The sequence below is a fragment of the Sorex araneus genome, chromosome X (genome assembly GCF_027595985.1).
Source record: "Sorex araneus isolate mSorAra2 chromosome X, mSorAra2.pri, whole genome shotgun sequence".
Classification (NCBI taxonomy): Eukaryota; Metazoa; Chordata; class Mammalia; order Eulipotyphla; family Soricidae; genus Sorex; species Sorex araneus.
The window spans coordinates 43,281,558-43,308,229 of NC_073313.1; the positions used below are offsets into that span (position 1 = coordinate 43,281,558).

At 42.8% G+C, this 26,672-nt stretch overlaps 1 protein-coding gene across 13 annotated transcripts in view; it reads right to left on the minus strand.

Moving 5' to 3' along the window:
• CASK (calcium/calmodulin dependent serine protein kinase) overlaps nucleotides 1–26,672 on the minus strand; it is a 454,745-nt gene that overhangs the window by 213,567 nt on the left and 214,506 nt on the right. For all 13 annotated transcript variants that reach the window (XM_055123462.1, XM_055123473.1, XM_055123468.1 and 10 more), the window contains exons 4-5: nucleotides 22,356–22,433; nucleotides 16,306–16,378 (exon numbers count right to left, since the gene is read on the minus strand). In XM_055123462.1, the coding sequence (XP_054979437.1) occupies nucleotides 16,306–16,378; nucleotides 22,356–22,433 (151 nt within the window). The remainder of the gene's footprint in view (nucleotides 1–16,305; nucleotides 16,379–22,355; nucleotides 22,434–26,672) is intronic.

Sequence of the window (26,672 nt, forward strand, 5' to 3'; positions counted from 1 at the left end):
GGTTGATAATTGGCACCAAGAAAACCTATTTGGTTTTATTTTTTTATTTTTTTTGCTTTTTTTTTGGGTCACGCCCAGCAGTGCACAGGGGTTACTCCTGGCTCTGCACTCAGGAATTACTCCTGGCAGTGCTGGGGGACCATATGGGATGCTGGGAATCGAACCTGGGTCGGCCACGTGCAAGGCAAATGCCCTACCCGCTGTGCTATCGCTCCAGCCCCCCTATTTGGTTTTGAAACAAACATAAAAGATATCTTCAAATGGGAGAACTGAATCATATAATTGAGTCTGGGGGCGGGGTTGAGAGGGAGGGGTGTTGGGGGTCTTAGGGAAGAGAGGAAGGTATGTCCAATGGTGATGGGTGTGGTGATGGAATCACGTGAAACCACTATAATAGTATTGAGAAACCACAGAATCTCAATCAGCAAAAAATATTTAAATATATATTCTTTAACTCACTTTAAAGTTATACTGAAAAGATGGCAGAGATTTCAGAGACAAAAATCAGGGATATTGAAAGAATTATATATAAATTTGCATTATATTGAACGTATATGCAACTAACAGACCATTTTCTGTTTAAACTCAACTGTGGATGCTTCTCTTCAGAATGGTATTTAGCAGCTGTGGGACCGAGAAGCAAATGGTTTCTGACTTCTGCTTTATGGTAATAAAAATCGAAGAGTATGGGCAATAAACAGGAAAGGGGAAAATAAGCATTTATGTCCTACCTAAATGTAAGACCAGTACAGTGTAAAAATTCCAAAGTTTTATAAACATGTGGTATTTTTGACTCATGTTACTGAAAGACAATATTCACTAATTTGAATACATATTAGGCAGATGCTATTTATAAATATGCTTAAATATTTGGATCAGGCTCTGTCAAAATAAAAAACTGATACAATATCACGCTGATCTTAATCACATTTTGTATATTTTTCTCTGTAGCCAAAATAAATATTTCAAAAAGCACCTGCTATGTATATATGTCCAATCATTTAAGACTTTGGTATCTGGAGTTAGATTCTCTTGGTGTAGTCCTAGCTCCTCCACCCCTTATTTAACTGAGCAATTTTAAGCAAGTTATCCCTCTTTTAAGTGTGGATTTTTTCATTTGTAGGAGAGAAAAAAATGCATGTGATTCATAGGTACTATTAATCTAGATGATACAACTACTATGAGTAGCTATTATCTATGTAGCAACACTTTTGCATATATGCCTTCTGTGTACTTCAATCATCATAACCCTGAAGCATGCCGATGTATTTATAAAAATTTAACCCCCCAAATCTTCTCCAAGAAAATATTTAAGGAATAATTTGTGTGTGTTGCCTGATATTGAATGCAAGATCTCTGCCATTCTACCACTGAGCTCCATCCATCCCAGAACCAGTTTCTCAACGATGATGGGTGAATCTACTCAGAAGAAAAATAATGGTGACTGTATTCTGTTATAAATAGTATAACTGAGAAATGTTTTTTAATGTGTTTTATTGTAAAGTTCTTAAATATGTGTTACTATCTTAGGGAAAGGAGTTTTTAAAAACATCTTTTAGTGATTGAGGTTCTGTGATTGACAATGCCATTAATGATGTATTTTTATGTACAGAATTCCCACACTACACCCATCACCAAAGCACCTACTTCCCTTCCCCAAGGACTCCTGTACCCATCCCTTCTAAATCCTCCTCCCAAACCTAGTTGTGTGGATCACTCCTGCTGATTGTGTTGCCATTGGCTCTCTGTTGCTACCTTGTTGCGTATCATTAAGTTCCACATATGAGAGAGATCATTCTGTATCTATCCCTTTCCTTCTGACTTCACTCAGTATAATATCCTCTAGTTCCGTCTATCACTGTATTACTGTCATCCCGTTGCTCATTGATTTGCTTGAGCAGTCACCAGTATCATCTCCATTGTGAGACTTGTTATTACTGTTTTTGGCATATCTAATATGCCAAGGCTAGCTAGCCAGACTCTGCCGTGCAGGCGGGACACTCTCGGTAGCTTGCTGGGCTCTCCAAGAGGGGCAGAGGAATTGAACCCAGGTTGGACGTGTGCAAGGCAAATGCCTTACCCGCTGGGCTATCGCTATTCCATCTATATTGTGGAAAATTGCATGACTTGATTCTTTCTTAGAGCTGCATATTATTCTGTTCTGTATATATACTACTACTTGATCCACTCATCAGCAGATGGGCATTTGGGTGGTTTCTATATGTGGGTTATTACACTAAATGCTGCAATGAACATAAGTGTGCATGTATCACTGTCGTTCCATTGGTCATCAATTTGCTCAAGCGGGCGCCAGTAACGTCTCCATTCGTCCTAGCCCTGAGGTTGTAGCGGCCTCTCTTTACTCGTTTTTCCCAGTGGTGTCACACTGGAGGCTCTTTGCAGGGTAAGGGGAATGAGACCCATCATTGTTACTGTATTTGGCATATCGAATACGCCACGGAGAGCTTGCCAGGCTCTGCCATGTGGGCAGGATGCTCTCAGTACCTTGCCAGGTTCTCTGAGAGGGAGAACTAGGCTATAAGAGGTCAATGTTTTATAGTCTCTGGATCATTAAATGCAGGTTAAAGAAAATGCATTAATGGAGCTTACTTTTTAATAAGGGTAACCTAGAAGATGGGGAAGGCAGAGTGATGGCAGAGTGGGTCACTAGAAGGCCTGTTGGTTCGGTCCACTCACATGACATGGCCCTTCCTCTTCCTCTTGTGACTGACACTGATTGCGTTACACGCTCCTCTCTATTGCATTCGGCAGGTGCGGCCGCTTTCCCCTTTTCCCGAGCCATTTTACTCCTCTTCCCCTTTGTTCACCCTTCCGCTCCCAGTGCAAGTCTTCTCTTTGGACACCCAAATATATCGCACCCTATGTCGCCCCTCGCTCCTGAAACACCGGCCACAGTTTGGCTTCATTTGCTCAATGTCGATCACTTCTTGAGTGCTCCTTGCAGACACTACCGTGATTGCCTTCCGCCAGGCCCGAAGCTGAGCCAGGAGCGCAAGAACTCCTTTTAAATTAATGTTTTTGTATTTGGGGCATAGATACCAAGAAGTGGTATCACTGGTCAGATGGGAGTCTATTTCACCCAGTTAAAATTTTTCTTTGAATCACCGTGAGATCCAAAGTTACAAAAGAGTTCATGATTGAGTTTCAGTTGTTCAATGTTCAAGTACCTATCCCTTCACCAGGGTTGACTTCCCTACACCAGTGTTCCCAGATTCCCTCCCTCCGTCTCTCCCTCCCTCCCCAGCCTGCCTCTATGGTAGACATTTTTTTCCCCTTTTTTGGCACTGTGGTTTGCAATACTATTACTGAAAGTGTATTAGGCATAGCATTCGATTCCTATATATTTGTTTTGGAGTGATCACCATATTGCTTCTCAAAGAGGATGAACCAGACGACAACAGTGGATGATGGTTCAGAGAATGAACCCTTGGAGGTATGGCCTATTTTTATGTCTACTCTGTGGTTCTTGCCTATGCTCTCAGATAAGAACCAAACAAAACCGTTAAATAAGAGATCATACAGTGGGTAGGGCATTTGCCTTGCACGTGGCTGACCCGGATTCCATCCCTGCCCCCCCCCCCCATACAGTTTCCCGAGCACTGCCAGGAGTAATTCTTGTGTGTAGAGCCAGGAATAACCCCTGAGCACTTCCAGCGGTGGCACAAAAAAGAAACACCCATTAAATAAAATCAACCTGATAGCCATAATATGCTACTTCATTAGGGATGGTTTAAGATTTCTTCTTTCTTGCTTGCTTGCTGGCTTGCGTTTGGGGGCGGGGGGTGATGCTTGGGTGTTACTCTTGGCTCTGCACTCAGGAATTACCCCTGGTGTTGTGCTTGGGGGACTATATGGGGTGCCAGGGATCGAACCCAGGTCAACTGCATGCAAGCCAAACACCCTCCCTGCTGGACTATATCATTCCAGCCCCCTTAAGATTTATTTTCAACATGGTAGTTTTCAGTGCTCAAAAATCTGCTTAAAAGTAAGTTCACTTAGCACCTCCAACTCTTGAATCTCATGTTTTGTTTCTGAATTAGAAGCGTAGAAATAATTTACAGTAGATTATCCAAAAGCTAGGTATTCAAAGTCTTTAACCCCCCCTCCCCCATCCCCCACAACTTATTTGTAATTTTCATCAGAAAAAGAATAGATGAAATGGGGCCAGAGCAATAGCACAGCGGGTAGGACGTTTGCCTTGTATGCGGCCCACCTGGGTTCGATTCCCAGCATCCCATAGGGTCCCCCAAGCACTGCCAGGAGTAATTCCTGAGTGCATGAGCCAGGAGTAACCCCTGTGCATCACCGGGTGTGACCCAAAAAGAAAAAGAGTAGATGACCAGGAAGAAGGCTACAGGGCCTGAAGCCCCAAGCCCGAACCCTGCACTGCTGGACTGCCAAGCTCTGCACCTTGGAGCACCAAGGGTGTGCCCAAAACCCAAAAGCCTTTATTGTTTCTTAATATTACTGCTTAATTGAGAAGAAAATATTCAGAGAAAAATTGAAATTAATGGTGTTTTCAAACATTTATAGTGTGTATTTAACTTTTTTTTTTATAGTAGCGATCTGATTTCTGGCTGATTAATTAGCAGAGACAAAGACACACCTGGGAATTCTAGAAGATTCTCCCTGCAGGATAATTAAACAGAAATGTTCAATACAGCGATTTCATAGACATGAAAATAATCAGAGTAAATAAAAAATGACCAGGTACATTTCTGAGACATTAAGCTTTCTCATCTATCCTAGCACTTTTAACACAACTTTTTTGTTTATGTTGGGGACACACTGTTGGTGCTCAGGGGGATTACTCCTGGTGGTGCTCAAGAGGCCATCTGGGATGCTGGGGATCAAACTCGGCTGTCAACACAAGGCTTTAAGTAACACACCAAGGGGAACCCAAAAAGTGCTCAGCTGTAGGCTAGCATTGGTTTGCCCTTTATCCCTGGCCGCTGGAAGCTTAGGTTGACTGAGTAAAACCCATCACGATCCTCCGGAAGCACAACCATTTCCTCAGGATTCATCTTTAACTTCTCTGTGCTCTGCTTTCTCTACCTGTTAATCACTCATTTCCCTAAGCCATACCTGTGACTTGTAAAGCCAAATTCCTCCAAAATCTCTGATTCATATTTGTAAGTGAAACACTGCTTTTCTTTTTCCCTTATGTCCTTATTCATAGTTTACTTCAGAGCAATGTCCTTTTGGTATAGACAGAGGAAGACAGTTAATGCTAGACTTCTGTAACTTCAGAGTTAACTGACTCCGAATAATCACTCCTGGGGCATCTGTTTTCTTGCCTTAAGACTCAGTTGCCCTTAGTTCCTGGTACCCCTAAAGCAGGGTCCTGACGAGGGACTGGATGGGCCCAGAGCAAGCTGAGAGCTACCCTGGCATCAAAATGGGCCAGGCCAAGCGCCATAATAATTTAACTCTAAGTTAAGAGCACGGTCATGAAAAAATTCTGTCATGATCCAAAGAGTAACAACTGGATTAGGATCCTGCTAGGGTTAGGAAAGACTAATCTGGCCTGAACACTGTAGTCTGGGATCTATAGCAAGATGTCCCCAGGAGAGCCACCCTACAAACTTTTTATCTCTTACTGTGTCCATACAAAATGACTATTTTTTTCTTTTTGGATCACACCCCGCAATGCACAGGGGTAATTCCTGGCTCTGCACTCAATTACCCCTGGCAGTGCTCAGGGGACCATATGGGATGCTGGGAATCGAACCTGGGTCAGCCGTGTGCATGGAAAACGCCCTACCCGCTGTGCTATGGTTCCAGCCCCACAAAATGACTATTAAGAAGTAGAATGAAGTTGAATGTTTAAATGGTTGTTGGACGAAGGAAAGGAGAAACACACCCCTAGGTGGTTTTCAGATCTCTGACTTAGAAGAGCCTCCTCAGAAGGAAGGGCTTTCATATATTTTGTGTTTTCATATATATTGTGCTACCTGACCTAGGTGTAGCGGCTACCCCCATACTTGGAGGTGGGGGTGGCGAGACTAAGGCCCTGAGATGGAGCATGGCGAGAGTAGCATGGGGGACAGGAGGAGACGGGAATGAGGGGCGGTGTGAGACTGGAATGGGGTGCTTAGTGAGCGTGATCAGGCATGTGGGGAGAATAAAAGAAACGGCAACTGATCAACAACCAGCCTGGTGGCCCTGTGTCCGCTGGCGGTGGCTGCAGGCCGAGATGGGGAAGCGGCACATGGCCACTGACCGCCATGTGGCAGACGAGAAAACGCCAGCGCAGCTGCTCACTTATTTAGTTTTTGATTACACACGCAATAGTTTCTATGTAACATTTATGCCAGTGCACTTAAGAGGTTAAAAAGAATGCACTTCAAAAATTCTCTTTACATCATGATTACTTGGCTTAATTTATTCATTTAGATTTGGGGGCCATGCCCAGTGGTACTCAGGGCTTAGTCCTGGTTCTGCACTTACGGATCACTGCAGGTGTGGTTTGGGGGACCCTACGGGATGCTGGGGATTAAACCCAGGTTGGCTGTGCGCAAGACAAGCTCCCTACCCACTGGATTATCTCTCTGGCCCCATCATCACTACTTTAGATAAAAATGTTACCATAATAGTGCTGGGGTCTCAGTACTTTGCCTGAGACTTTGACTGAACCCCCTTCCCCTGAAAGCAAGTGACAGCCCTGTTTACAGGGGCCCAGGGGACCTGCATTCCACACACTCCAGCATTCCACACACTCTGGTTGCGGAGACAATGGATGAGGGGTGTGACAGTTAACATTTACCTGAGCTAGTTAACCCGGCCCTGAGATTGGGGAATATAAATCATTAACTGGCATCTGTACTGAGCTCCACGGGGTAAACATGATACATGTGTGGAATGTCCCCCCACTCCAGATTGTGTGTATAAAATCCCCTGTGTAAGAATCAATAAACGGAGTCTGCTTGACCACCAGGCTCCCCTGCTCTGCTCGGTGACCTTCTCGGTCGCAGTAGGAATCCTGCGGCGAGCAGCCGGCCAGGGCAGAGGCTTCTCCCCTTCCCACTCCCTCTCCCATAGGGAGTAAGTCCAGTACGGTGACTTCATGTAGGGAGCCGCTTTACAAGCCTGGCTCTTATTTCCTAGTCAGACAGCCTGGCTCTCTGATTCAAACAGAGGCTTGTAGCAAGGGTGCCACTATGGTCGCCATTTGTTTCTCAACAGCCTATGCCTGTAACAAAAGGACACGTCAATCTGCATTTGTATGTGGGTCCAGACACCATTTCCTCCTAGCCCAAAGGTATAAGTAATAGCTGCTAGACATAGAAAGATTGCACTCATATGTGGAATATAAAGTAACAGAGAGGTATGAGCTTGCAATGATGCAACTTCTGGCAGAAATTTCTCTGGATTTAGTTACTAAAATACTAAAATACAGAAATCCAAAACCTCACAGCCGCTATTGTGGCCACACAACCTCATAGCTCTTCATTCTCAGTAATGGAAAACAAATTACCAAATGCTTCCTTTCCATCAGGTTTGATTTTGAGAGGGGGGGAACTCCAAACAATAATAGTGAGTTTTTTTGTTGAAATATTTAATGTAATCAAAGTAAAGAGAAAGTAAACTAAAATTTATTTGATACACAGGCTGGGTGGTGGACTGGGGTGGTTGGTGCATGGGGGTGAGGTTTACTGTGGTCCTTGGTGTTGGAATATGTACATTGGTGAAAGGGATGGGTGTTTGTGCATTGTGTAACTGAGACTTAAGCCTGAAAGCTTTGTAACTTTCCACATGGTGATTCAAAAAAATAAATATTTAAAAAAGAAAAAAAAAGTAGTAGCTGCTAGTAGAATAAACTCTCTCTCTTTCTCCTTGCTGCTTTCTGGCTCTGCGGCTGTTCATTCGGCTGCGTCCCCTTCTCAGCCCCACAAAGGGTCCTCTCTGCTGGACAGGACGGGACCTCACAACGGGGCTCATACTCCAGTGTGCCGGGGTCGACTGGCCAGGACCCCGACACAACAGAGTTTCCCTATATTGAAAAAAGGCAGGGCAAGAGGTCCATAACTTTTCTCTCCATGGCACCTACAGTGTCTGGGGTTTAAATTTTTTTTTTTTTTTTGCTTTTTGGGTCACACCCGGCGATGCACAGGGGTCACTCCTGGCTCATGCACTCAGGAATCACCCCTGGCGGTGCTCAGGGGACCATATGGGATGCTGGGATTCGAACCCGGGTTGGCCGCGTGCAAGGCAAACGCCCTACCCGCTGTGCTATCGCTCCAGCCCCCAGTGTCTGGGGTTTATAGTTAAAAAAAACATAGGGAATCCTGGGTTTTGACTTATAGGCTAACATAATTTTATTTGAACTATAGAATATAGGCATGGCTAGCATTTACATTTTTATCCTTCACACACACACACACACAAACACACACACACAGTCACACACGTGTCTTAAAGCCGCTTCCAATGTATTAGTGAGGAAGAAAAGCCACTGCAGATTAAGGACAGGCTATTCAACCTGGAAGTCAGGGCCTCCTCCCTGCAAAGGAGGAAGGTGTCAAGACAGTTCCGGTTACGCAAGCCTCCTACGGCCTATCCCTGGCCTGCGGTCTGTCAGGGGGGAGCTGTAATGAACTAACGTGGGGAGACAAAACTTGTGGGCAAACCACAAGGTCACAGATGGTCACTTGCAAGTTGCTTAGCGTCCTAGCAGTGCAGCCTCATACCTGGGATTCCCCTGCCAGTTCCGACTGGATTGGTATCAATGGAAAGAGCTACTCTAGTTAGAAAGGTTTGCTACAGGATAGAAACAACCTTTTGTGCCCCTGAGACCTGGCACCGAGGTTTATGACCAAGACTTATTCTGAGCAATTCCCCCTCTTTTTTTTTTTTTGGGTGGAGTTGGGGTCTCAAACCAGCAAGGCAAGTAAGTCATACAGACTTCAGTCCTGTCCCTGGAGAAATACTCGAAGACTATGTGCTTGCTACCCCTGACTTGGAAAGGAGCAATGACAGGCCTCAGGTGTAAGAAATGAAAGTTACTTAAATTTTTAAATTAATCTTTCGGGGGGCTGGAGCGATAGCACAGCAGTTGGGCTTTCGCCTTTCACGCAGCCAACCCATGTTCGATTCCTCTGCCCCTCTCGGAAAGCCCGGCAAGCTACTGAGAGTATGGAGTCCATGCGGCAGAGCCTGGCAAGCTACCCGTGGCGTATTGGATATGCCAAAAACAGTAACAACAAGTCTCTCAATGAGAGATGTTACTGGTGCCTGCTCGAACAAATCGATGAGCAACGGGATGACAGTGACAGTGACAGTGAATCTTTCGGGATATTTTGGGCCACACCTGGTGGTACTCTGGGTTTACTCTTGGCTCATTGCTCAGGGATCACTCCTGATAGGGCTTGGGGGACCACACAGGGTGTTCGGGATCAAAACCAGATCAGCCAAAGACATGGCAAGCTTCTTCTTACATACACTACTAACAATCTTAAATCAAGGAGTTCATTTTTATTTGGAAAGATGGGATGGAGAGCCACAGCATTTAGAAATGCAAGCTGAATTTAAGATGATGTGATAAGCATGAGGTTTTTCTAAGTAAAACTGATCAAAAACCTACATTCAAGTTAAACATAGACATGTTGAAAAACCTTGCCTAAAAGTAATGAGATTTAACAGGGTGTTTCTAAAAAGGAATAAATTGGAGGCCTGGGAGCTAGGAGCTATCTAAAGAACCAGAACACATGCTTTGCATGCGGGGAGCCCCAGGTCTTGACTCTTGGCGTCTTGTGTGGTCCCCAGAGCACTACCCAAGAGCAGCAGTGAAGCACTGAGCCAAAGATTAGCCCCTGAGCACCACTGGGCGTGTCCCCAAAACCAAAAAAAAAGAAAAGAAAAAAAAGAATCAATAGTCACGTGAATGCGAGTTTCTTTGTAGAGTCAGAGGTTACTCTAGGGTGTCTTGGCAAGAGAAAAAAAAGAGAAATATCAGTAACCAAGAACAAGAGAGGAAGAAATCCAGTGTTTGCGCAGCCAGTGTGATGGGGTAAACACCCCTTAGGGGAAAATATGGTCCAGTTCAGTGAAAGGAGAACTGAGAAGAGAAGTGGACCTAAGGGCAGCCCATTCAGGGGTCAGCTCGGGGAGCCATTTAAGGGAAGAACACATAGGAAGGCTTGGGTGAAGCCTCCTGTTTGAGTGTCTGTGTTATAAGGGATTTTTTTTCTTTTTGGGTCACACCCAGCAATGCACAGGGGTCACTCCTGGCTCTGCACTCAGGAATTACCCCTGGCGGTGCTCAGGAGACCATATGGGATGCTGGGAATCGAACTCGGGTCGGCCGCGTGCAAGGCCAACACCCTACCTGCTGTGTTATTGCTCCAGCCCCCTGTGTTATAAGGGTTTTGCACAGTTCTGAGAACTCAACCCCCCAGACACAGGCCTCCCTTAGAATAGAAAGTGACTGTGCTTGTAGCACTTTACAATTAGAGGGGTAGCTTAACCTCAATTTCAGGTTATCAAGGTTGTCCATCATTAGATCAGAGACACGGGAGAGTCAAGGAACAGGCTGGTCTCTCCATTCCCCAGGACGGAGGAGTGAGGAGAGACAAGATAATCCCACCCACTCTCAGGATGACACAGCCAAAAAGCAGGCAAAGAGGCAAAGGCTGTGCTTCTCTTGACAACTGCACTATTCTCGAAGCACTTTTAATTTAGGGGTGAGCGACAGGAGAGAGAGCAAAATGCTGAAACACAATAGAAGTTTTCACATCCCTTTCTCAAAAAAAAAGGAGGGATATGAGGGACAAAGATAGAAAAAAATTAAAATTTGCATGCATGCCTTAATGTCTGCAGAAAGAAATACACGCACGGTGATGGTGTGCCTTACCCAAGCATGCAGTTTGTACCTCAGGGAACATCTGGCAATGTGTGGAGACATTTTTAATGGTCATGACACCTGGGAAATTCTATTGGCATCTGCCAGGAAACTGTTAAACAACCTACAAGATGCAGAACAGCCTCCTCCCTTGAGTACCCAGACCAAAATGTCACTAGTGTAGCTGCTGGGAGAACCTGTACTAACCAAACACACTTCCTGGAATATCAAAGGATTATGTAAGTTTGTGTGAATTTACTTCCAAGCAGGCAGCTTCCTCTATGAGTGATGTTGTTCCCCAAATGCATGTCTAACTGGATAGAAGCAAGCAATCATTGCTAGGCTTGATTATGGTGGCTTCAAAGAGGAATACCTACTAAGAAAAAAAAGTAGTATTAATCAATAAAATGCTAAGGTTTAAGTTAGGAAACCTCATGCTTTGGGGTCATATACCAAGAACTGTGTGTGTGTGGGGGGGTGTGGGGTCAGGGAAGGAAAGAGATAGTGGGAGACAGAAGGTGGAGATAATATAAGGGTATTTTAAGCTAGATGGAATAGATGACTCAATCTACATTTCCCCAAAGGGAACAGACAGTGCAGTGTTTTTCTATCTTCTTTACCAAGGGAAGAAACCTTGATGAAAACGTTAAACTATAGAAACCAAAATCTACATGTAGATGAATCAGTGAATATACAACTGTAGCACTGTTGTCCCGTTGTTCATCAATTTGCTCGAGTGGGCACCAGTAACGTCTCCATTGTGAGACTTGTTACTGTTTTGGGCATATCGAATACGCCATGGGTAGCTTGCTAGGCTCTGCTGTGCGGGAGGGATACTCTCAGTAGCTTGCCGGGCTCTCCGAGAGGGACAGAGGAATCGAATATGGGTCGGCGCATGCAAGGCAAACGCCCTACCCACCCTACCCGTTGTGCTATAACCCCAGTTCCTAGGGTGCACAGTATGAGTAACAATCAGGAAGATGAAAGATCAACACTTTGGGCCAGAGAGACAGCCTCGGGGGACCATATGGTGGGGATCAGCCATCTGCAAGACAAGCACTGTATTATCTATTGCTCTAGTCCCCTTTTGTCTTTTAATAGTTGACTAATTTATGTTCCTTTATTATGAATTGAACATTAGAGTATCAATCCAAAAGGGCATTGATTTGTTGTTGTTTTTAGATCACAAATGGCTAGGCTCAGGCTTACCCCTGGTTCTGTGTGCAGGCATCACTCCTGGTGGGGCTCAGGGAACTGTATGTGGTCCTGAGGATTGAACCTGGCAAGGCAAAAGCCCTACCTGCTGTACTCTCTCTCTCCGGCCTCAAAAGAGCACCGAGGTATCTTCGAAGATCAAATGCCACTGACCAGCAAGTAGAAGCAAAGCTGAATAAATGGGACTACTTTAAACTAAGAAGATTCTTCACCTCAAAAGAAACAGTGACTAAGATACAAAGACAGCCTATGGAATGGGAAAGGTTATTCACACAATACCATTCTGATAAGGGGTTACTATCAAAGATATACAGAGCACTGGTTGAACTCCACAAGAAAAAACTATCCAACCCCATCAGAAAATGGGGCAATGAAATGAACAGAAACCTTCTCAAAGAAGAAATTCGAATGGCCAAAAGGCCAAAAGGAATGGAAAAAAATGCTCTTCATCACTAGTTATCAGGGAGATGCAAATCACCCCATAGACTGGCACACACCCAAAAGAACAAGAGCAACCAGTGCTAGCACAGATGTTGAAAAAAAGAAACTCTCCTTCATTTTTGGTGGGAATGCTGACTGATCCAGACTTTTTGGAAAACAATATGGACATTGCTCAAAAAAACTAGAAATTACGCTTCCATTTGATCTAGCAATGCCACTTCTGGGAATACTCTGGGGCCCCCAAAACACAGCAGAAACACCACCTGCACTCCTATATCCATTGCAGCTCTATTCACAATAGTCAGAATCTGGAAACTACCTGAGTGCCTAAGAACAGATGAATGAATAAAGAAACTATGGTACATCTACACAATAGAATACTATGCAGCTGTTAGGAAAAATGAAATTATGAAATTTGCCTATAAATGGATGTACACGGAGAATATCATGCTAACTGAAGTGAGTCAGAAGGAGAGAGACAGATGTAGAATTACTGCATTCATTTGTGGTATATATATACATATATACATATGTATATATTAGAAGACTAATATCCACAGCCAGGGAAAACAGGGGTTAGAAGGACTGGTTGTGCATGGGGTAAATAAGATAGAGAAGGAAACAGTATGACAAAAATAGCTGGAAATGATAATGTTGGACAATAACTGAGTGCTAAAAGTAGATAAAGGAATATTCCTGATAACATTTCAGTATCTGTCTTGCAAACCACAATGCTCAAAGTGGGGGGAGGGGGAGAGAGGGAGGGAGGGGGGAGGGAGAGAGAGAGAGACAGAGACAGAGAGAGAGACAGACAGACAGAGAGAGAGAAAAGAAAAGCATCTGTCATAGAGACAGAGACAGAGGCAGGCTGGGGAGTGGGGGGGTGATGGAAACTGGAGACACTGGTGGTGGGAAATGTACACTGAGGGAGGGATGGTGTTGGAACACTGTATGACTGAAACCTAATCATGAACAGGGTCTACCTCACAGTGATTCAATAAAAAAATTTTAAAAAGAGCACTGATTTTATTTTTTTCATTGATATACCTGTTTCCTATAATAGTGCCCAAATATACAGTAGGCACTCAAACAACAGTGTTCGGATGGGTGACTTAAAAAAGTTAGTTTAGTATATGTTTTTTCTTTACTCAGCAAAAAATACATTTAGGGGCTGGAGAGATAGCACAACGGGTAGGGCCTTGCACGTGGCCAACCTGGGTTCAATTCCCAGCATCCCATATGGTCCCCTGAACACCGCCAGGGGTAATTCCTGAGTGCAGAGCCAGGAGTGGCCCCTGTGCACTGCCAGGTGTGACCCAAAAAAGCAAAAAAAAATATACAGCATTTAGACAGGTTTCAGGATCTGAAATATAGAAAATGTTAACAGTAATGTGTGCTTTATGGTGAGTCTCCCTGAGGCTATAGGTTCGAGCTCCAGCACCAATGGGGTAGGGGAAATACCATAAGTGAATCAAATCCAATGTGAACTAAGTTTTGAGCATTTTTACACACTGTTCCTTCTTCTTCTTTTTTTTTTTTTGCATTTTATTTTTTTTTATTTTTTTTATTATTGTTTTATTTATTTATTTTTTTAATTAGTTTATTTTTAATTAGAGAGTCATCGTGAGGGTACAGTTACAGATCCATACATCTTTATGCTCATGCTTCCCCCATAAAAAGTTCAATAACCCATCCCTTCACCAGTGCCCATTCTCCACCACCCGTAAACCCAACATCCCTCCCCCCCTCCCCAGGCCCGTCTCCCCCCACCCCACCCTGCCACTATGGCAGGGAATTCCCTTTTGTTCTCTCTCTCTGATTAGGTGTTCACACTGTTCCTTCTACCTGAATGTCTGCTGGGCCCTATGTAACTACCCTGTAACTCGAGACAAGACTTAAACATGATCTTCTCCTCGAAGTTCTGACTCTGTCTTGAAATGGTTATTTCCTAACCTCTCAACATCCTGCACATCATTACTTGTTTTGTCCCTCTGTAAAGAGAGCCACAAACATGTGCCATCCTTGTACACATATATTGCTCCTCCAATCAAAAGGCAGTTTCCATCTGTCCTCTTGAATTCTGGTGAGGTTTGTGATTTGGGGATTACGAGGATGCACAGGACATGCCATGGTGCCACTTCAGAGCTTAGAGTTCAAGAGGCCTGGCAACTTTCACTTTTGCTCAAAGAGATATGCCCGGAATGAGACTACGAGGCAGACCTCACTAGTTGCCAGATGCGCCCATCACCTGAGAAGAGATAAGATTGGAGTCCCGAAACAGAATCTGCATCAAGTTCTGCCCAGACTATAGAACTGAGCAATGGAAAAAAAATGATAGTGGTCATTGGGAGTCATTAAGTCTTGGCCTGTCAATCAGCAGGAGAAGGTAATGCGCTTTCCCTCTTCTCCCAACCGAGTCCCTAATATCTTTAGGGCTTCACAAACAGAATTCTAGCACGTGAAATTTTGTCGAATGAATTAACCGGAAGGTAACTGTTAAGGAGAAGTCAAATGTAATTACTTTAGGATTTTATTTGGTTTTGTATTGTCAATCACACACTACTGCAAGTATTACAATAGGGTATGTTGTCAGTCATTATATATTATCCAATATTGATATAATTACTTCTCAAAAACAAAATTTAAAATAAATTGCCTCCTGAGTAAAGCATTTGAGCATAGTGCTATTATATGAACTGAGAATCTGTTTTATACATATTAAGTTTTTAAACTATCATTTTGGTCGTCTATTTTATAATATATACAAGGAGATATATTATACTCCATATACACATTTCTTATGTTAAATACAAAAAATCATGCAGTATGCTACTTCATTGACAATTTCCTTCCATTAATCATTTTATATTTGTTTTCTTTACATCAGTAAAGAATATTTCATGATAAAGTGCTATGAATCCACGAAATTGTTCAGTATCATTTCCTAGCATCACATTTGAAAAAGAAGGTATTTTACAGTGAATTCACACTGATGTGCATTTGGTATATTTTGCCAATGAGTTTCTATTGCTATTCTAACATTCCACTAGACTGTTTCGGAATTGCTCATGTTTTCCCTCAGTATTGCAAAGAAATAGTAAGAATTTCCCTTAAAATTCCTCAAATGTTACAGAACATTTAATTACATGCAAGCACTTAATTTTCTTAACCATTAAAATACACTGAAGGGCCAGGCCTTGTCCAATACTCATTGTTGTGAGCATCTTATCTATAGACATGTGGATTAGAGAAGTCAGTGACAAAACATTAGGACTGGAAACTGGGCCTCGGAGACCAGTGAGGCCTCAGGGACAGGGTGAGACAAGGCCTTGGGAGGGAGTGGGGATTAGCAGGAAGGTCCACGCACACACTGGTCTCCTGCCCCTCATGTCCCCAGCTTCTGCTTCATTCTGTTATAAACCAGGGATTGACAGTTTTCATAAATCTGACACGAAGACGGAACTGGTAGAAAGACTGGCAATATTCATACTGGCAAGGGTACAAATCATACAGCATCCATAATTATAACATCAGACAATGATTAAAAACTGATTAACCTACATATTACAACATTATGGACAAAAAACCACATTAAATTTTACCATATTAACCAAATTCTTACTGTTCCTCCAATGAAGTAAGGCTCTCCAAACAGAAAGCCATTGCATTTTCTTTCTCTGTAATTTAACTTCAAGACAATCTTTAAAATATTCAAGAAAATTTCTGATTATCACTGTTCTAGTACTTTTCCTTCACCAGCATTAAAGGTAGTGAGAAAAATGACTTACCTTCACATCCCTGTGAATTATGTTATTATCATGACAATAGCGCAGAGCTTCCAGTATCTGTCTCATGTAATGACTGCAAAAAAGAAAAAAATCTAAAACTGTAAAAAGAAGTTTCAATTTTCAAACTTAATATACAGCATTCCTAGTTTGCAACACATCTTTCTATTCACTACCCATGGATACTTCATTTCTGTAGACAAGGTTGGTGAGATGGGAGTTTCAATAATGGGAAAAATTAGGAGACATAAGTTTACAAAGCCCACCAAAAATTAATGTGCTCAATATATCCTTTATTTTTTATTAGGGGAGGGGGAAGATGTGGGTAATAAGCCATATCTGGTATTGCTTTGGGGCTACACCTTGCCCTAAAAGTGTAGTGACACTTGGGGGTCACTTTCAGAAGTGCTTAGGAGACTGTGGTGCCCAGGATAAAACCTGGGCCTCCAGCTGGTAAAGCATTCTGTCCCACTAAGCCATCTCTTTGTCACTGTGTTCAGTATTTTCAAAGGTATCTAAGTCAGAAGACTTCTGTAGGATACATAAGTAAAATAGCTCTAAAGGTGAAAGTTCAAGCTGGTATTTGAAACAAAATATTTTCCCAACACTCAGTTCTTTTTTCCCCTTTTTGATGACACCCGGCAGTACACAGGGTTTACTCCTGGCTCTGCACTCAGGAATTACTCCTGGTGGTGCTTGGGGGACCATATGAGATGCTGGGAATTGAACCTGGGTCGGCTGCGTGCAAGGCCAATGCCCACTGTGCTATCGCTCCAGCCCCCCAGTTCTTTTTCAATTACACTGAATTTCTATTTAGTGAACCATGCTCAGAGCTACGCCAGAGAGTCTGACAAAAGAGGTGGGTCGTCTTACCTGCCAGTAGAATCTGGCTCTTTGCTTTAATTTCATTTAGTTACAAGTACAAACAAGGGGAGGAAACTGCCTTATGTCTGTCTAGAATTTCTTTAGTTAGGGTATTCCTGAACAAAGTAGGATTTTTAGGGTCAGTGAGATGACTCACGGGGATAGAGGGCACGCCATGCACGCAGGAGCCCGGGTTCTACCCCAGCACTGGGTCCATGAGCACCAATGTGTGTGCTTTGCAGCCCCCTCATAAAACATACTGGAATTAGGTGAAGAAAAAGAAGAGTATTTTAAGAAACTGTTCTTGGCAACAGGATCAAGTAGCAACAATGGTTTATTCCGCATTATTCAGAACTGTGACTTCCTTCTCTCAATTCGAAAGTTCTTTAATGCCACTATTTCTCCTTACGTGCCTTTTGTCATTTTTCTCTTCTTCGGCATTTTACACCCTTCATAGCTTTTTTCTTCCTATGAGAGTCAACTTTAAATGTCTACCTTTATTTTCCATCCCAACCAGACATGACACAGAGATGCAATGTACTCAAGGTTCTTATGGTACAGTATCTATTAAATATTACTTTGTCTTTTTAGATCTTACATTCCCTCACTTTCAAAGAGAAACTTCACAGTACTTATAAATGACCTTGTATGTGTGCTTGTGACTCAAGAAAAACAACAATAACCCCTCACTCCTGTTTCAAACTTAGAAGACATTTCCGTAGTGTGGTAACATGCATTTGAAGAGGTGTGAAGTTGTACTCTGAAAATTTGCACAGTGCTGTAAACCAAGGTTACCTCAACAATAAAAATATAAAAATAACTGCCTGCTAATTTAAAAACAACACTTCTATCTTGTTCCCTCTTTGACAAGCTGCTATCTAACCTAACTCATACGAGTGCCCATCAAATTAGCATGCACATAATTTCAGGTGGTACAATTGACCAGAAAGTTGAATTTTTCATTTTCCAATGAAAGTAGGAAAAATCCAACCAACAAACCAAGTTTTGCTCCTGTAGTTGTTACTATTTCGTCACAGCTGAGCTTAAGCAGAGAATGAGGCTCCAGCAGTCCATAGTTCTGATGTTCAGAATTTCTTACTTTATAAATGTACACCCAGTGGTTATGGTCATATATTCTTGACCTGAACTTATAATTAATGTGCCTTATAATTTTCTGTTAAAGATAGAGGTTCTTGGGGCCTGGAGTGATAGTATCATGGGTAGGACCTGTGCAAGGCATGAGCCCAGCCCAGGTTCAATCCCTGGCACCCATATGATCCTCTGAGCCCACCTGAAGTGATCCCTGAGCACAGAGCTAGGAGTAAGCAACAAGCATCACCAACTGTGGCCAAAAACAAACAAAAGATAAAGATAGAAGTTCTTTTGTAGGAAGTTGGGGGGAGTGGGCCCCACCTGGTGGTGCTCAGAGGTCACTTCCATCTCTGTGCTTAGGGGACCATAGGGTGTTGGGGACAGAAGCAGGGTAATAGCTCCATGCTCTCTCTGTGGCTCTCGGTTCTTGGGGTTTTTGCCCTTCCCTGGTTCAAGTCAGGCTCTGGAGGACTGTGACGCCTGAATGGCAGAACTAATAATTGTGAAAGTTCTTTGTAAACTCGAAACCAGGCAAGAATGATAGTCACTATTATTATTATTGTTAAGTTTAGTGAGACATTTTGGAAAGCCTATTTGTGCATCCAGATAATATGAACATGGAAAAAGTGGATAAGCTTAAATCAGGTACTCTGGACAGGATGGATGATTCTGTGTATCCCAAAGCCTATTAGAAAAAAGAATTCAGGGCCAAAGAGATAGTACAGGGGCTAAAGGATTTGCCTTGCATGAAGTCAACCCAAATTTCATCCCTGCTGCAACATGGTGCTGAGCACCGCCAGGGGTCAGTCATGAGCAGAACCAGGAGTAGCCGCTGAGCACCGTGGGATGTGACTCAAATCTCTCCCATTCCCCAAAAGAAAGAATTCAACTTAAACATCTTAATTACTGAGTACTCAACCCTTTGGCCCCCCTCTATATATGCATACATATATGTGCATATACTGATCTTCACCCCTTTCCAGTGTATCAGCAGAGTAGAGAGATCCAACACCCATCAACATATTCGGAAGAACTGACAAACTATAACCAAAAAGCTTTATTTTTTGAAGCCTTTGAGGGGAAGAGAGCTTATGAGTTCAGGGAAACTTAGCAAATTATTATTGGCCTCCTTCTCTAAGCATCAACAAATGATGGTAACTCCAAGGAAAGAAAAGAGGTGGGCATAACCACACTCATTTACTTGGAAGGAGGAACTTTAGAGATGCTGGAAGGAAAAAGGGATGTGGTTCAGCCAACTAACTAATTCTAGGTAAGAAGAACAGAGCTCTTAGCTAGGTTGAAGAGACTTTATTTCTGAAATGTCCTTAGCGGACTGTTCCTGGCTCAAGATTTTGTATGGTAAATTGAACCCAGGAACTTTGACACATAGATGGCTACTAAGGGGATGTCATGGAAGCTACCCAACTTTCTGGGGTTATAAGATGGAGAGGTTTCACAATTGAAATGTCCTCCACTGCATGCTGAATCTTGCGAAACTCGAGAGATCTCATTTATTTGGAGCCAGAGGTGCATTTCTGGTGAGAGAAGAAATGACACGTGGCAGTGCTCTTGAGGGTCCAGTGCTCACTCTTGTTTCAGCTGAGCCTTTTGATTGCTTTAGAATTATTTATGAAACATGGTGGTTGGTAAGAAGATTGTTTTCTGACTTGTGAGAGTTTGATTTGATTAGCTCCTACTGGATGTTAGCTCACTCATCACCCTAACGAACAAAGGTAATAATCAACTGGGTGGTACGAAGGACTGAATTCAGTTTTATTTGATGCCATGCTCTGCTTCACCTCCTGAAGCTCAGCCAGTTGGAGAAAAACATCGTTAATTTGATCACTTGGCACTGCAGTCTTCTCACAGTTGGCTTTGCTCGAGTAGATATGAGCTGAATTTCAAACACTGAAGCACACAATCAGAGAGGAGGATGAAAAGTCAGAAGTCACCTCTGGAACACCAGATACCAGAGGAAGAGTTTATGCCACCTGTGATAGGGTCACTGATCCTCTTCAAGGGGGAATCACACCTCTTTTTTTAAAAAAAATTACTGAATCCTGTGAGATAGTTACAAGCTTTCATGTTTGGGTTACAATCACACAATGATCAAACACCCATTCCTCCACCAGTGCACATTCCCCATCACTAATATCCCCGGTATACTCCCCTTTCCCACCCTCCCCCTGCCTCCGTGGCAGACAATATTCCCCATACTCTCTCTCTATTTTGGGGCATTATGGCTTGCAACACAGACACTGAGAGGTCATCATGTTTGGTCCATTATCTACTTTCAGCAAGCATCTCCCATCCCGACTGATTCCTCCAGCCATCATTTTCTCAGTGATCCCTTCTCTATTCCATCTGCCTTCTCCCCTCTGCTCATGAAGCAGGCTTCCAGCTATGGGGCAATCCTACTGGCCCTTGTATCTACTGTCCTTGGGTGTCAGCCTCATGTGATGTTATTCTATACTCCACAAATGAGTGCAGTCCTTCTATGTCTGTCCCTCTCTTTCTGGCTCATTTCACTTAGCATGATACTCTCCATGTCTATCCATTTATAAGCAAATTTCATGACTTCATCTCTCCTAACAGCTGATCCATTGGGATCACACCTATTTTTTTGCCATGTTTAGGAAGGGTCTTTTACAGTGCCAAGTCTCTCTTGCGCGCCTGTTTAGTGTATTACCCACCCATCCCAATGCTCCTATTTTCTGGGGCATTCTGGAAAGCTTCTTTACTAAAACCACCTTTTAACAGGAAATATGGGTGGACTGTAAAACCAACAAGCCTTTTATTTGCTTAATTGTTTGTTTTGGGGAAGGCTCAGGGGTCACTATTGCCTCTCCACTCAGGAATCACTCCTGGCAGTGCTTGGGGGACCATATGCGGTGTCAGGGATCGAACCCTTGTCAGCTGCATGCAAGGCAAACATGCTACTGGCTCTACTATTACTGCCGCAGGTATGTAGGTTTAAACCCACCAACATATGGCTGTGAGGAGAGATGTCCTATTCCAAGTACCAAAAGGGAATCCACTGCAGTAGGTATTGGTTTATGATATGACCGAATGTCACCAAAGCAGAAAGCTACACTGCTCTAACTAAATGAACAAATATTATAAAAATAAGCAAGTCAATGGTTGGCTTCAATGACTTTTACTATTTACTCCTTATTTTCAGCCATTAGTTTCTTATAACTCCTCCACTTAGAATAATGCTACATATGACTGAAAGGTTATAGAGTATTCTAAAGCAAAAATTATTTTTATGGCCTTTTCCTGGTGGTGGTGGGGAATCTAACTTGGTGCTTTGGTGAATGGGTGCTACCCCCAGTGATACTCAGGCAACACACCGGTGGTTTAATGTGTGGCCCAGCAATGCTGTGTAGAATCACAGGACTATGCCAGAAGTTCTCAGGAGGCCTCCAGGGCCATCACTGGTAATTCTGGAGGAGGTGGAGTTAGATGGGTGGGCAATGTGGTACTGGGGATAGAACCCAGGTAGGCACATGAAGGCAGAGACCCGATCTCTTGCCTCCGCTGCTTGTAGTTCTTTCTATTCTGTACTTCTGCTCTGATTAACTGGTCACATGACAATATAATCTTATTACAAGGCAAACTGAAGAACTGAAGCACTTCCGCCAAAAATTAGAAAATCAAACCTAAACCTCACGTTGCATTCAACATGGTTCCTAAGGTATCAAACGTTTCCTCATAGAAGTTAAAAATAGGAAGACCAGAGCCATAGAGCTTGTACAGCACTAAGGTGTTTGCCTGGCATAGAGCCAATGAGGGTTGCATCCCCCGAACCTCATATGATCCCCCCAAGGTCCACCAAAAGTGATCCCCGATCACAGAGCCAGGAGTAAGCCCTGAGCACTGCCAGCCCCTCCCATGAGAAAGATAGCAGCAATAATGTTAAACTCATACTAATAAATTTGTTATTCAGTAATTTGCATTTCTAGTCATTAGTTCTACAACACTCACTAAAATGCTGTAGGAAAGAGTTGCATTAAACTCATCAAAGAGCATAACACTTGCTTTGTCATTTTTTCTTTTATTTGCACCTTGATCAGTGGAGACTAGAGATTACATACCTGGCTACTGCTTCACTGTATACAAAACCAGCATCAGCTCTCTTCACAATTTCAAAGCACAGGTCTGCTCCATCCATACTGTAGAGAAATGTGAAAAGGAATATAAGAACATTCCAGGAAAAAAATAATGAGTGGAAACACTGTCACTATTAGTTGATTTATGACTAATCATTATAGTAAATGATTTCCTTTCTTCAATGAAAAATAGATCATAAAGGATAGTATAAGCAGTGTTACACTAAAAAGCTGTATGGAAAGAAACAGAGCATGCAAATGGTACACTAAATTACAGAAGGTGTAGGAAATTGACAATAAATTTCCTTTAGGTTATCACAAGACATCTAAACAAAGAGCCATGCTTTGCAGTAGGGACATTTTTAAAAAAGTTCCAAAGTTTTCTACATCTGGCCATGGACTGTAATATTTAGGAATACAAGAATAATTTTAAAATATTAAGCTGTAGCTGTGACCGCTAAGAATAAAGTTACATACTGTGGAAGGAGATAAATAATTTGCTGATTCATAATTTTCTTTTGCATGTTCACTAAGAAATTCCTAACAGACATTTTAACATAGCGTTAGACCTTGTGCCCAAACTTAAATGTTTACCTATTTCTCACCAGACCTGTACACCTTAGCACACCTTAGCTATGTATCCTAACACTTTTGAACAATAGCTCACTCTAAGCAGACTAGTCTTATGTCCACTCTCATAATAGAACAATTTTTCCTTTCTCTCTTTTCTGCCACATGCTTCTGCATATATTGCTTGTGTTCAAAACCCACATTAATTCAGTTTTATACCAAAACACCTTCCCTAGGAGACTTCCCCAAAAGACCTTCTTTTGATTAAATTCTACATTTTTTTGGCTTTTTGGGTCACATCCAGTGATGCTCAGGGGTTACTTCTGGCTGTGCACTCAGGAATCACTCCTGGCAGTGCTTGGGGCATCATATATGATGCCAGGGATTGAACCTGGGTCAGCTACGAGCAAGGGAAACACCCTACTCGCTGTACTGTGGCTCCAGTCCTACAACAATTTTTTGTTGTTGTTGGTTGATTTTTGGGCAACATACAGCAGAGCTTGGAGATAACTACTGGTTCTGTGTTCAGAGATCACTTCTCTCTGGGCTCACAAAATCATTTGTGGTGACAGGGATGGAACCTGCTTCAGCTGCGTGTAAGGCAAGTGCCTGACCTGCTGTACTTTCTACAACAATCTTTCATAACCCCTATATAACTTTTGTGCAAAATCTACTCTTAAGTATGGCAGCACTCATTTTCACTATCAAAAAAAAGCCCAGATATACATGTGCATGCTTTTTGGCACTAGTATACATATAAACATATGCATATGTATATATAGACACATACATGAATTATTTTGCAAGAATATGACATACATTAATACAATTATTCAGACATTAAATTGGCTAACATTTTTATAACGTTTTAGCATGTTTTTAAATCTAGTATTCATTCGTATATTTATTCAGTAGCTTAAGCTCCAATATACCCGCTGTGATATTATACTGAAGAAAAAGAAACTCCTAGAAGGAAAATTAAAGGAATTAACAATAGTATTTGTCAAATATCATGTATGCCTTATTATCTCTCTTCATTAATACCATCACTCCATGAGGTCAGCAATGTTCTCAAATCAAATCTCAAATACTTTGATTGAGTGGATAAGTATTTGACAGTGACAGGATTTACGTCCCTGTCTTACTTATGGTTCTGAGCTCAGAGATCACTCCTGGTGGGGTTCGGGGGTACCAGGGATCTAACCCAGGTCAGCCACATGTAAAACACGTGCCTTGACTTCTGTCCTATCTCTCTAGCCCTCTAAAATAGGACTTTTGACCAAAATAATTTTGTGCTGAATCTATTCTTAAGTATGGTAGCACTTATTTCTACTATTAAAAATAAAGCCCAGATGTACAAGCACAGGCATTTTTTTGTGAACAAATCCGATTATGTGTTCTAGAAAAAGTCCCACAAACATACAAAAACATTTTCTCTATAAACTCCACTGGAAAAAAAGTATTTTTTGGGGGGAGGGACCCACAACCTGCAGTGCTCCGGACTGCTCCTGGCTCCTGGCTTAGCAGTATCACCAGGCGCTGTGTCCTGTTTCTCCTGTCCCTTACCGGAAGATTTTGTTAAAGAAACTTCTATCGCGACTACTGTGGGTGAAAGTGTCCTTTCCTTCTCCTTGCCTTCACTAGAATGACTATTCTTTCCACGTTTGCCAATCAGGCAAGGGGGAAAAAGCTATTTATGACTACTTTAATTTACATTTCCTTGATTATTAGAGAGGACGATTATTTTTCATCTCTTTGTACTGTGGAAGGGGAAAATACTATTTTTAAAGCCGGCTGCACTTTAAGTTGGTTCATAACGGAGAACTAAAACACCTCATACCTAGGGAATTATTGTGCCTTTTAGGCACCTTTCCATCAGATTATGGTTACTGGATGCATACTGCGCGAAGGCATGCCCTCTCACCCCATCTTAACTACACCTGATGGTCAAAACAATAATTTGATGGAAGTCCCAGGGGGGTGGAGCAGACCAACTGGAGGAGACTGGGCCATAGCTGAGATCAGCAGCTCCGGGTGCAGGGTGGGACCCTTGCACACACTGGGTACCTTCTAGGGTGCACAGGGCATGAAGCCAGCACCAAGGGAGGTGTAGCTGCCTCCATGTTTATTCGGACTGTGCTGGGTGCTGCCACCGCTACTATCACTGCTACGCCCAGGCCAGCTCTTAACAAGCTAAATCTCCAGAACTCAAAATTAGACACCAGAATTGCCTGGGGGAAAGACTCAGAAGTCACTCAAGTGAGTTTTACCCGGAAATCTCAGCACTAGAACCTTTTGATGACTGATGTCCTGGCCAGAATGGAAAGGAAGCAAAGTCAACATTCAGCAAGCTTTCAAGAGAGGTACATGCGCATCCAGTGACCTGGATAGAAGTCACTGTTCCTGAGCCAACCAGGAAGACACACTGCCTTAAAAAAATCCTAGTCACTAGAGCATGCGCAGAGTGGTATGGGGGGGTCATTCTTTCCTGGGTCTCTTCCCTTATAGTTCCTACTGGAGTGCCCCTTTACATAAAGGCTCTTGTCAGTGTGCATGTCCCTTTGAACATTTTTTTTGTGTGTGGAGGGTTAAATAACTGACTTTGGGTCCTGGGAGACATCACCCTGCCTATAATATGGGGACAAGCACTATTCAACTTAGACATAAGAGAAGGCAAAGGAGAGCACTAAACTGATTGTAAAATAAAGCAATAAGCAGTTGAGAGATGGGGCTTGAGTGGTAGTACAGCCAGCAGGGCATTTGCCTTGCATGTGGGTTTGATCCTCAGCACCAAGACCGTCCTGTGTGCTTACCGGGAGTGATTCCTGACTGCAGAGCCAGGAGTAAGCCCTGAGCATCACTAGGCTATGACCCAAAAGAAAAATAAGTAAAAATAAATAAATTAAGTAAAAATAGAAAGTTTGGAACTAGTGAAACCTTAAAGATGGGTTTTTGAAAGTATCTACAGAGTCTATGAATGGGGATAGGTAGCAAAGTGTTAACAGGTCAACACCTAAAGAGAGAATCAGTGAGAAATAACTGGAAATTATATTTTGGCTAGTATTACAATTACTGGCCTGGAAGAACTTACCCTATGGCTATATCTGAAATAACAGCACTAAAAGAGTGTTTTACCCCTAAAAATACACAAGTATTTTTAGATCTCTACTCCACTTACCTATATATACCTGCATCTAGTTCCATACTACAGTTACCACACTGTAATTGTGGTAACAGTTTTATACTTTAATATTTGGTAAAACGTGTATTACTTCATCAACATTTATATATGATTTTTTTCCTTCCTGCTGCACTTAAAAAAATGAAAAGTATGTGTGTGGTGGGGGGAGATGGTGGTTGTTTGGGCCATGCCAGAGGTGTTCAGGGCTTACTCCTGGCTTGCACTCAGGGATCACTCCTGGAAGCATTCAGAGACCCATATGGGGTGCTGGGAATCAAATCCGGGTAGGCTTAGGGCCTTATTGGCTATACTCTCTTCGGCCCTTAATTAATTAATTAATCTATTTATTTGCTTTTTGGGTCACACCCCGCAATGCACAGGGGTTACTCTTGGCCCTGCACTCAGGAATTACTCCTGGTGGTGCTCAGGGGACCATATGGGACGCTGGGACTCGAACCCAGGTTGGCCACGTGCAAGGCAAATGCCCTAACTGCTGTGCTATTGCTCCAGCCCAGAAGCTGGGATCTTTTTGTAACTGTATCAGTTTAAGG